This window comes from Ovis aries, chromosome 14 (assembly GCF_016772045.2).
Source record: "Ovis aries strain OAR_USU_Benz2616 breed Rambouillet chromosome 14, ARS-UI_Ramb_v3.0, whole genome shotgun sequence".
In the NCBI taxonomy this organism is placed as follows: Eukaryota; Metazoa; Chordata; class Mammalia; order Artiodactyla; family Bovidae; genus Ovis; species Ovis aries.
In genome coordinates, this window is record NC_056067.1 from 14,667,462 (window position 1) to 14,680,073 (window position 12,612).

The window sequence follows — 12,612 nt, forward strand, 5'->3', positions numbered from 1 at the left end:
ATTATTCTCAAGCACAAATTCAACATTAGCCAGAGTAGGTCACATAATAGAACATAAAACAAAACTTAAAAATTTAAGACAACTAAAATCGTACTAAGTATCTTTTTGGACAACTGTGTAAAGCTGGAAGTCAATAACAGAGAAAAGCTGAAAATCCACAAATATGTGGAGATTAAACAACATGCTCCCAAACAATCAATGGATCAAAGAAGAAATCAAAAGGAAATTCAAGCAATATGAAAAAAAAAAAAGTGAAAACTAAAGCACAACAGGGGCTTTCCAGGTGGCTCACTAGTAAAGAATCTGCTGGCCAATGCAGGAGTTGCAGGAGACACAATTTCAATCCCTGGGTCAGGAATATCCCCTGGACGAGGAAATGACAACCTACCCCAGTATTCTTGTCTGCAGAATCCCATGCACAGAGGAGCCTGGCGGGCTACAGTCCACATGGTCACAATGAGTCAGATATGACTGAGCACACACAAAAGCACAACATATCAAACTTATGAAATGCTACAAAAGCAGTTCTAACAGGGAAGATTACAGAGATAAAAGCCTATATTAAGACACAAGGAAGATCTCAAATAAACCACCTCACTTTACACTTCAAGGAGCTAGAAAAAGAACAAACTAAACACAGTTACATTTCATTTTCATGGGCTCCAAAATCAGCCACGAATTAAAAAACACTTGCTCCTTGTAAGAGTAGCTATGACAAACCTAGATAGTGTATTAAAAAGCAGAGACATCACTTTGATAACAAAGGTCTGTATAGTCAAACCTATGGTTTTTCCAGTAGTCATGTGTGGATGTGAAAGTTGGACCCTAATGAAGGCTGACTGCTGAAGAACTGATGCTTTCTAACTGTGGTGAGAGAGATGGGAATACGAGACCACCTGACCTGCCTCATGAGAAATCTGTATGTAGGCCAGGAAGCAACACTTAGAACTGGACATGGAACAACAGACTGGTTCCAAATAGGAAAAGGAGTACGTCAAGGCTGTATATTGTCACCCTGCTTATTTAACTTCTATGCAGAGTACATCATGAGAAATGCTGGACTGGAAGAATCACAAGTGGAATCAAGATTACCGGGAGAAATATCACTAACCTCAGATATGCAGATGACACCACCCTTATGGCAGAAAGTGAAGAGGAGCTAAAAAGCCTCTTGATGAAAGTGAAAGAGGAGAGTGAAAAAGTTGGCTTAAAGCTCAACATTCAGAAAACGAAGATCATGGCATCTGGTCCCATCACTTCATGGGAAATAGATGGGGAAACAGTGGAAACAGTGTCAGACTTTACTTTTTTGGGCTCCAAAATCACTGCAGATGGTGACTGCAGCCATGAAATTAAAAGACACACTCCTTGGAAGAAAAGTTATGACCAACCTAGATAGCATATTCAAAAGCAGAGACATTACTTTGCCGACTAAGGTCCGTCTAGTCAAGGCGATGGTTTTTCCAGTAGTCATGTATGGATGTGAGAGTTGGACTGTGAAGAAGGCTGAGCACCGAAGAATTGATGTGTTTGAAGTGTGGTGTTGGAGAAGACTCTTGAGAGTCCCTTGGACTGCAAGGAGATCCAACCAGTCCATTCTGAAAGAGATCAGCCCTGGGATTTCTTTGGAGGGAATGATGCTGAGGCTGTAACTCCAGTACTTTGGCCACCTCATGCAAAGAGTTGACTCATTGGAAAAGACTTTGATGCTGGGAGGGATTGGGCAGGAGAAGGGGATGACAGAGGATGAGATGGCTGGATGGCATCACCGACTCTATGGACTTGAATCTGAGTGAACTCCAGGAGTTGGTGATGGACAGGGAGGCCTGGCGTGCTGCGATTCATGGGGCCTCAAAGAGTCGGACACGACTGAACTAGGCTGAACTGAACTGTGGTGCTGGAAAAGACTCATGAGAGCCTCTTGGACTGCAAGGAGATCAAACCAGTCAATCCTAAAGGAAATCAACTCTGAATATTCACTGGAAGGACTAGTGCTGAAACTGAAACTACAATATTTTGGCCACCTGATGTGAAGAGTCAGCTCACTGGAAAAGACCCTGATGCTGGGAAAGATTGAAGGCAGGAGAAGGGGGCGACAGATGAGATGGTTAGATGGCATCACTGACTTAATGGACATGAGTTTGAGCAAACTCTGGGAGATAAGGAAGGACAGAGAAGACTGGTGTACTGCAGTGATGGGGTCACAAAGAGTTGGATCCAACCTAACAACTGAACAACAACAACAGGCGTACAGACACTACATATATCTCCAAATGCAAAAACAAGGAATATAACAGTATTAAGGCAGGGGGAGGGGGGGGGGAACCAGCTACACACACAAAGTTTTAATTGTAATGAGATTCATTTATTTTAAAAAATGTTCTAAAGGCTAAAAAGATAGAAAACGCTAGTGAGATTTCAAGAAAATAAGGCATCAAACCAAAACCAGAAGGTAGACTGGAAATAGCAATTTTTCTTTTTACATTTTTCTTTTTTTCAGCCATGCTGCATGGCATGTGGGATCTCACTTCCTCAATCACGTACCAAACTGGAGCCCCCTGAAGTGGAAGCTGCAATCTTAACCACTGAACTGCCATGGAAGTACCGAAATATTAATAATAATTTTAAAGGAATTTCAAAAAATAATAGAGAAATATTTTAGGGAGGAACACATTAAATTTGCAATGTGAGTGACTGTATCTTGAGCATATTTTGTATGCAGAATCAAACAAATTTGATTGATGCTTTATTATGAAGTACATAAAGAGCTCAGTTTCTTCAAATTTAAAGGAAAAAGATGCAACTTGAGAGGAAAGTAAAAGTTAAGTATATTGCTAAGACCTTTCTACATACAGAATTAGAAAAGCAAGTGTAACTACCAAAATTTAGAAAGTTATTTTTCTATTATAATTATCTCAGGAAAATCACTTCTAATAGTACTTTTAGCAAGAAACAGATGTCAAGAAACACAGAAGTGAAGTAAAGTGAAGTGACTCAGTCACGTCCGACTCTTAAAAACTACACAAAAAAGACCTGAATGATCCAAATAACCACAATGGTGTGATCACTCACCTAGAGCCAATCATCATGGAGTCTGGAGTCAAGGGGGCCTTAGGAAGCATCACTACAAACAAAGCTAGTGGAGGTGATGGAATCCTAGCTGAGCTATTTCAGATCCTAAAAGATGATGCTGTTAAATTGCTGCACTCAATATGCCAGCAAATTTGGAAAACTCAGCAGTGGTCACAGGACTGGAAAAGGTCAGTTTTCATTCCAATCTCAAAGAAAGGCAATGCCAAAGAATATTCAAACTACTGCACAATTAAACTCATCTCACACACTAGCAAGGTAATGTTCAAAATTCTCCAAGTGAGGCTTCAACAGTACATGAACTAAGAACTTCCAGATATTCAAGCTGGATTTAGAAAAGGCAGAGGAACCAGAGATCAAATTGCCAACATCCGCTGGATCATAGAAAAATCAAGAGAGTCCCAAAAATTTATTTCTGCTTTATTGAATATGCCAAAATCTTTGACTGCGTGGATCACAACAAACTGTAGAAAACTTTAAAGAGATGGGAATACTAGGCCACCTTACCTGCCTCATGAGATATCTGTATTGAAGGTCAAGAAGCAACAGTTAGAACCGAACACTGAACAACAGGCTGGTTCCAAATTGGGAAAGGAGTATGTCAAGGCTGTATATTGTCACTTTGCTTATTAAACTTATATTCAGAGTACATCATGAAAAATCCCAGGCTGGATGGACCGCCAGCTGGAATCAAGATTTCTGGGAGAAATACTAATAACGTCAGATATGCTGATGACAACACCCTGTGGCAAAAAGCGAAGTGGAACTAAAGAGTCTCAATGAAAGTGAAAGAGGAGAGTGAAAAACCTGACTTAAAACTCAACATTCAAAAACTAAGATCATGGTATCTAGTCCCATCACTTCATGGCAAATAGAGGGGGAAACAATGGAAACAGTGACAGATTTTATTTTCTTGTGCTCCAAAATCACGGCAGATGGTGACTGCAGCCATGAAATTCAAAGACATTTGCTCCTTGGAAGAAAAGCTATGAGAAACTAGACAACATATGAAAAAACAGACACATTACTTTACCGACAAAGGTCCGTATAGTCAAAGCTACGATTCTTCCAGTAGTCATGTATGGATGTGAGTGTTGGACCTTAGAAAGCTGAGCACCAAAGAACTGATGCTTTCAAACTGTGGTGTTGGGAGAAGACTCTTGAGAGTCTCTTGTACAGTAAGGAGATCAAACCAGTCAATCCTACATATTAGTCCTGAATAGTCATTGGAAGGACTGATGCTGAAGCTCCAATACCTTGGCCACCTGATGCGAAGAACTGACCCACTGGAGAAGACCCTGATGCCAGGAAAAGACTGAAGGCAGGAGAAGTGGATGACAGAGGATGAGATGGTTGGATGGCATCAGCAACTCAATGGACATGAGTTTTAGCAAGCTCTGGGAGTTAGTGATGGACAGGGAAGCTTGGCGTGCTGTAGTCCATGGGTTCACAAAGAGTCACACACGACTGAGTGATTGAACTGACCGTTGTATCATTGTATCATGACTGTCAACAGAAAACTTATAGAATTCTATACCACCAAAACTAGCATTTAATAGAAAAACCTGTAATCACTTTTTAAAATCCAGATGCATATCAGAATTATCTTGGAATCTTTTGAAAAATTCCACGACTGAGCAACTGAACTGAACAGATGTCATGGGATACCTACCATTATTTTTTAAGTATTTCTGAAACTTAAAGACATGTGAATTTACTTTGGCTAAATTTCTAAGTCTAAGTCTATGCAGTACAGCATATGGGACCTTAGTTCCCCATCCAGGGATTGAACCTGCACCCCTTGGAGTGGAAACAGTGAGTTTTAACCACTGGACCATCAGGGAAGTCCTTCCAGTGACTATTTTAACATGACTTTCCTCTAAGGGGTCTTCAGCTTTAAACAGGTTGTCTCTGACATCTCCACCAGCCAATCATTCCGTCTTCCCACCTTTCCCCTGGCCTCCAAGACACAATATTAAGATTAGGTCAGTTAATGTCTCTAAAAGGACACTAATGGTTCAAGTGAAAGGAAGTCACAGGTCTCTCATTTTATATCAAAAACTAGACATAATTAAGCCTGGTGAGAAAAACATGTCCAAAGTCAAGATAGGCTGAAAGCTAGGCCTCTTGCACCAGTTAGCAAAGTTGTGAGTGCAAAGGAAAATTTCTTGAAGGAAATTAAAAGTGCTATTCCAGTGAACACATAAATGAAAAGGGAAACTGCCTTATGGCCGATATGAAGATCTTCCATATGGACAGAAGATCAAACCAGCCACATTTAGCCAAAACATAATCCAGTGCAAGGGCCTAACTCTTTTCAGTTCTGTGAAGGCCAAGAAGTGAGGGAGCCACAGAAGAAAGCTTGAAGGTAGTAGACGTTGGTTCATGAGGCTTATGGAAAGAAGCTGTCTCTATAACATAAAAATGCAAGGTGAAGCAGCATATGCTGATGTAGAAGCTGTTAACAAGTCATCCAGAAGACCTAGGTTAAGATAATTAATGAAGATGGCTACACCAAAACGATAAATTTTCAATGTAGACCAACAGCCTATATTGGAAGATGCCACCTAGGAGTTTCATGGTAAAGAGAAGTCAATGCCTGCTATCAGAGCTTCAAAGGACAGGCTGACTCTCTTATTTGGGGTTATTGCAATAGGTGACTGAAAGTTGAAACCAAAGCTCATTACCATTCGAAAACCTTTAGGACCCTTTAAAATTATGCTAAATTTACTCTGTCTGTGCTCTACAAATGGAAAAACAAAGCCTGGATGACAGCACATCTGTTTACAACATGATTTACTGTTTAAAGCTCACTATTAAGACCTACTCCTCAGAATAAGATTCCTTTCAAAATATTAATGCTCATTGACAATGCACCTTTGTCACCAAAGAGCTCTGATGGTGATGTACAAGCAAGATTAATATTGTTTTCATGTCTACTAACATAACATCCATTCTGTAGGTCATGGATCAAAGAGTAATTTCAACTTGCAAGACTTACCATTTAAGAAATATATTTCATAAGGCTATAGCTGCCATAGGCAGTGAGTGCTCTGATAGGTCTGGATAAATTGAAAACCTTGTAGAAAGGATTCACCATCCTAGAAGCCATTAAGAACATTGTGAATCATCATTAAAAGTCAAAATATCAACATACATCGGAGTTTGGAAGAAGTTGATTCCAACTCTCATGGATGGTTCAAGACTTCAGTGGACGAAGTAACCAAGATGTGATGGAAACACCAAGAGAACTAAAATTGTAAGTGGAGCCTAAAGATGTGACTGAATTGCTCCAACCTCATGATCTAACTTTAACAGATGAAGAGCTGCTTTGTATAAATGAGTAAAGAAAGTGGTTTCTTGACATGAACTCTACCCCTACTTAAGATGCTGTGAAGAGTGTTGAAATGGCAGCATAGGATTCAGAATATTACATAAACTTAGTTAATAAAGCAGGGTAATAAAGGTGAGAGGACTGACTCCAATTTTGAAAGAAGTTCTACTTCTTTCAAACAGCATCACATGCTACAGAGAAATCGTTCATGAAAGGAAGAGGCAGTCAATGAGGCAGACTTCATTATTGTCTTATTTTAAGAAATTGCCACAACCACCTTAAGCCTTCACCTGGATCAGTCAACAGTCATCAACATCAAGCTAAGATCCTCCACCAGCAAAGACTCCCTGAAGGTTCAAATGATGGTTAGCAGTTTTTAGCAATTAAGTATTTTTTAAAATTAAGGTGTACGTATATATATATTTAAAGACATAATACTATTGTACACAATAAATTATAGTATCATACAATATATACATAACATTTACATGCACTGGGAAACCAAAAATTTCATGTGACTTGCTTTATCACAATATTTGCTTTATTGGAGGGGTCTGGATTTGTACCCACAATATCTTGGAGGTATGCCTATATAAGTTCATAAGCATTTTAAGATATTAATCATATAACTTTTTTTCTCAAAATGAAAGTTTCTTATCATTTTATTTCATAGATAAAAGTCACATTAACATTCCTGGGAATAAACTTTATTACCAGGGTTTTAAAATGCATAAAAGATAAATGTAGTAGTACTTGGAGGTAAATATGGAGATTGAGGGAAAAGGAATTCTTAGGAAAAATCCTATATCCTACCTAGAGTACCTCTTAAGCTCCCTCTGCTGGCTACCATTTAAATAAAGAAAAAAAATTGTAAACCTCTTTTCCTTTGAGCAGTAACGAGAGAAACAGCCTGAAGCTGACAATGCTGTCGTTGAAAGGGAAATTCTCCCTTAAGCAAGGGCAAGTATAACTGCTGCTACCTTCCCTAATAAGGCTTTAGAATTTCCAAACAGATTTGGGGGGTGGCGGGGAGGTGGGAGAGGCCACAACCAACTTAAAATAAGGAAAGTCATTACCAAGTTTGAATGTGTTAAGCACAAAATTGATATACAAAAATGCAAAAGCATTAAGTATAAAACAAATCAACTATAAACAATTATCATTAACACTAGGAAATTAATAATTTAAATACAGTTCACAAATTTCACTACAACAAAAAGCTTAGAGCACACTATTTAATCTATTAGTTTCAATATTATAGGTTTATTTTCTTTTTCCTCCAGAGTGAGGTTAAGTAACAACTTAAATAATTTTCCGGATGTATAAATGAACATCCATTCGGAACAAACATTACTGCTTAAAAGTGGCTAAGAAATATTTTGCATGTAATAAATATATTCTATGTTTAGGTTAACAGGCACCATCTCGAGAGCAAAAAAGTTTTTTTTAACCAATAAATAAATTACATTCAAGAAAACAAAGTGTTTATATCTGAAGTATGATATATCCTTAAATGTTTTTCTTCATATATAGCACCCAAACTTCCAAACTGTCTAGAAAGTAGCTTCTAAAATATAACCCATACCTTACGTCATAAAAATAAAACGCAAAAAAAATCAATTTAAGACAAAACTTACAGTTTATATTAATTCCCCATTCAATAAAATATCAATTGCCAATTTATTAAATGAACTGTAAATATGCAATGTTAGTGCTCAAATCTGAAATATATATTTTCAAAAGTCACTCTTTCTCAAAGTATTTAAAATATTGCATCTCTGGTGGCAAACCTGAAAACTATCATTTTATTTCTCTGGTTTTCATACTTCCACTCTCAACCCTATCCTTTAATTCTTTAACAGTCAACCAGTTTGTTTACTTTTTTTTCTTTTTTGGAGTAAATTCACTATATCCCAAACACAAACACTGACAATACTCCTTGGTAAACAAGGAAATCCCAAAACAGTCCAAGCCTATAGCTTCACTCCCAAAGTGTGGCACAGGCTAAATGATAAGGAAAAAAACAATCAATGGCCCTTATTGATGCAATCAAAATGCTCCTGAGAGTCCACAACTGTTTTGAGAATTTGCTGATGTAATCCTGAAGAAAGTTTCAACACATTTTGCAGACAAATATCAGAGAATAAGTCTTTGATTAATAATTTTTCTATTTATTTCTGCCAAGGCGACTGAAAACACGAAAGCCTTTTCATCAGAGAGGTTAGCATAGATGTCAATTTCCTTTTCCTGTTTCTCTGTTAAAAGAAAAAGGGAAAGCTTTTAACATAAAGGCAGTAGATTCAGTAATTTAAGTTTTCACTATTTCTTTAAATGACAATAAATACTATACATAATACTATGATGCATACTAAATGGTATAAAGTATGTTACTAAACTGAAATATTAAAATTATACAAAGGAGTTACTAAAATGCACGAACTTAATTCTAAGACTAAATAGAGACTGGATATATATTTCTATACACACATCTAATATTTCTGTAAGAATCTCAAATATTTTTCTTCTCAGTAGCATGAGCTCCCTGTCTCAATCAAAATGAATTTCCTCACCATAAATAAGGTTCCTTCTGAACATTAATGGTGCCTTTATGAATATAATAAATTCTTCACCTTAGCCCTGCTACAGAAAATAAGAATAACCAACATTTATTTCTACTTTGCCCCATCTGATTACAAATGTAATAAAAGTTCATGGCAGAATTTTTTTTTTAAACACAGAAAACTAAAATAGAAAAGAAAAACCACCTATTTATCTCAAGCCAGCTAAAATCATGATTAACATCTTTGTGGCTTACAAATTACTTTTTCAGGTTCTACTATCACAATAAACTGTGGAAAATTCTGAAAGAGAGGGGAACACCAGACCACCTGACCTACCTCCTCTTGAGAAATCTGTATGCAGGTCAGGAAGCAACAGTTAGAACTGGGCATGGAACAACAGACTGGTTCCAAATAGGAAACGGAGTATGTCAAGGCTGTATATTGTCACCCTGCTTATTTAACTTATATACAGAGTACATTATGAGAAACACTGGGCTGGAGGAAGCACAAGCTGGAATCAAGACTGCTGGGAGAAATATCAAGAACCTCAGATATGCAGATGACATCACCCTTATGGCAGAAAGTGAAGAGGAACTAAAAGCCTCTTGATGAAAGTGAAAGGAGAGTGAAAAAGTTGGCTTAAAGCTCAACATTCAGAAAACAAAGATCATGGCATCTGATTCCATCACTTCATGGGAGATAGACGGGGAAACAGTGGCTGACTTTATTTTTGAGGGCTCCAAAATCACTGCAGATGGTGATTGCAGCCATGAAATTAAAAGACTTTTTTTTCCTTGGAAGGAAAGTTATGACCAACCTAGATAGCATATTGAAAAGCAGAGACATTACTTTGCCAACAAAGGTCTTGTCAAGGCTATGGTTTCTCCTGTGGTCATGTATGGATGTGAGACTTGGACTGTGAAGAAAGCTGAGAGCTGAAGAATTGATGCTTTTGAAGTATGGTGTTGAAGACTCTTGAGAGTCCCTTGGACTGCAAGGAGATCCAACTAGTCCTTTCTGAAGATCAGCCTTGGGATTTCTTTGGAGGGACTGATGCTAAAGCTGAAACTCCAATACTTTGGCCACCTCATGCAAAGAGCTGACTCATTGGAAAAGACCCTGATGCTGGGAGGGATTGGGGGCGGGAGGAGAAGGGGACGAAAGAGGATGAGATGGCTGGATGGCATCACTGACTCGATGGACATGAGTTTGAGTAAACTCTGGGAGTTGGTGAAGGCCAGGGAAGCCTGGCATGCTGCGATTCATGGGGTCGCAAAGAGTTGGACACGACTGAGCGACCGAACTGACTGATTGACTATGATTCTACTTTTGTCTGGATTTTTTATTATGCTTTGATTTTTAATCAGTTAAACATGTATATAGTTGCTTTTGTTGTTCAGTCACTCAGTCGTGTCTGACTCTTTGTGACCCCATGGACTGAAGCATGCCAGGCTTCCCTGTCCTTCACCATCTCCCAGAGCTTGGTCAAACTTATGTCCATTGATTCCTTGAGGCCATCCAACCATATCATTCTGTTGTCCCTTTCTCCTTCTGCCTTCAATCTTTCCAAGCATCAGTCTTTTCTAATTAGTCAGCTCTCCAAGTCAGGAAAATATCAAGAATTTCAGCTTCAGCATCAGTCCTTCCAATGAATATTCAAGGTTAATTTTCTTTAGGATTGACTGGTTTGATCTCCTTGCTGGCCAAGGGATTCGCAAGAGTCTTTTCCAACACCACAGTTGGTAAACACCAATTCTTTGGCGTTCAGTCTTCTTTATGGTCCAACTCTCATATCAGAAAACGACTACTGGAAAAACCATAGCTTTGACTATATGGACCTTTGTTGGCAAAGTAATGTCTCTGCTTTTTAATACATTGCCCAGGTTTGTGATAGCTTTTCTTCTAAGGAGCAAGCATCTTTTAATTTCATGGCTGCAGTCACCATCTGCAGTGATTTTGGAGCCCAAGAAAATAAACTTTGTCACTGTTTCCATTGTTTCCCCATCTATTTGCCAAGATCTTAATTTTTGAAGGTTGAGTTTTAAGCCAGATTTTCACTCTCCTCTTTCACCTTCATCTAGAGGCTCTTTAGGTGCCTCTTCACTTTCTGCCCTAAAGGTGCTGTCATTTGTATATCTTCAGTTCAGTTCAGTCGCTCAGTCGTGTCCGACTCTTTGCGACCCCATGAATCGCAGCACGCCAGGCCTCCCTGTCCATCACAACTCCTGGAGTTCACTCAGACTCACGTCCATCGAGTCAGTGATGCCATTCAGCCACCTCATGCTCTGTCATCCCCTTCTCCTCCTGCCCCCAATCCCTCCCAGCATCAAAGTCTTTTCCAATGAGTCAGCTCTTCGCATGAGGTGGCCAAAGTACTGGAGTTTCAGCTTTAGCATCATTCCTTCCAAAGAAATCCCAGGGCTGATCTCCTTCAGAATGGACTGGCTGGATCTCCTTGCAGTCCAAGGGACTCTCAAGAGTCTTCTCCAACACCGCAGTTCAAAAGCATCAATTCTTTGGCACTCAGCTTAGGTTACTGATATTTCTCCCAGCAGTCTTGATTCCAGCTTGTGAATCATCCAGCCTGGCATTTCACATGATGTACTCTGCATATGTTAACTAAGCAGGATGACAATATACAGCCTTGATGCACTCCTTTCCTAATTTTGAACCAGTCCGTTGTTCCATGTCCAGTTCTAACTGTTGCTTCTTGACCTGCATACAGGTTTCCCAGGAGGCCGGTAAGGTTGTCTGGTATTTCCATCTCTTTAAGAATTTTCCACAGTCTGCTGTGATCTACAGAGTCAGACTTTAGCGTAGTCAATGAAGCAGAAGTAGATGTTTTTCTGGAATTCCCTTGCTTTTTCTACAATCCAGCATATGTTGGCAATTGGATCTCTGGTCCCTCTGCCTTCTCTTAACCCAGCTTGAACATCTGGAAGTTCTCGGTTCACATATGACTGAACCATAGCATGGAGGATTTTGAGCATTATCTTCCTAACACGTGAAATGAGTGCAATTGTGCGGTAGTTTAAACATTCTTTGGCATTGCCTTTCTTTGGGATTGGAAAGAACACTGACCTTTTCCAGTCCTACGGCTACTGCTGAGTTTTCCAAATTTGCTGGCATATTGAGTGCAGCACTTTAACAGCATTTATCTGATGCAACATCTTGGACTTCTGTTTTCAGGCATTATAAACTGACTTTCCACCATGAAAAATTAGGATTTATTGTTTTCTGTCTCTTGCCATCATACTTTTATCACATCTTCCCATTACAGTTATATTATCATTTTGATGAGATCAATATTGTGCTTACATTATTCATTACGTAAATTATTTCACTTTTCCTGTACATTGTTTTCCCTGAAAAGATTCTCTTTCTTCATTTGCTTAGTTTTCATTACTAACTGAACCCAAACTCTCTCCTCGTTGGATAAATCTTTCAGAATGTTTACATATAACAATTTTATCTTCTTGAAGAATTTCTTCAAGAAAGTCTTCTGCTATACTCCAATCTGACATGGTTGGTTTCTAGGCCTACTGCACAATTATCATGTTGAGATCTCTCGTCAACATCATGCTGGAGATTCTTATCTCTCTCTTGAGTTGGACCCTGTGTTCTAAG

General features: G+C 38.7%; 1 protein-coding gene across 2 annotated transcripts in view; it reads right to left on the bottom strand.

Annotated features, from left to right (window-relative positions):
• Nucleotides 1–2,343: 2,343 nt before the first annotated feature.
• The window catches only part of C14H16orf87 (chromosome 14 C16orf87 homolog), a 39,891-nt gene continuing 29,622 nt past the window's right edge, over nucleotides 2,344–12,612 (bottom strand). For both annotated transcript variants that reach the window (XM_060398302.1, XM_027977797.3), the window contains one exon: nucleotides 2,344–8,679. In XM_060398302.1, coding sequence (XP_060254285.1) covers nucleotides 8,561–8,679 — 119 coding nt within the window. In that variant the 3' untranslated portion in view covers nucleotides 2,344–8,560. The remainder of the gene's footprint in view (nucleotides 8,680–12,612) is intronic.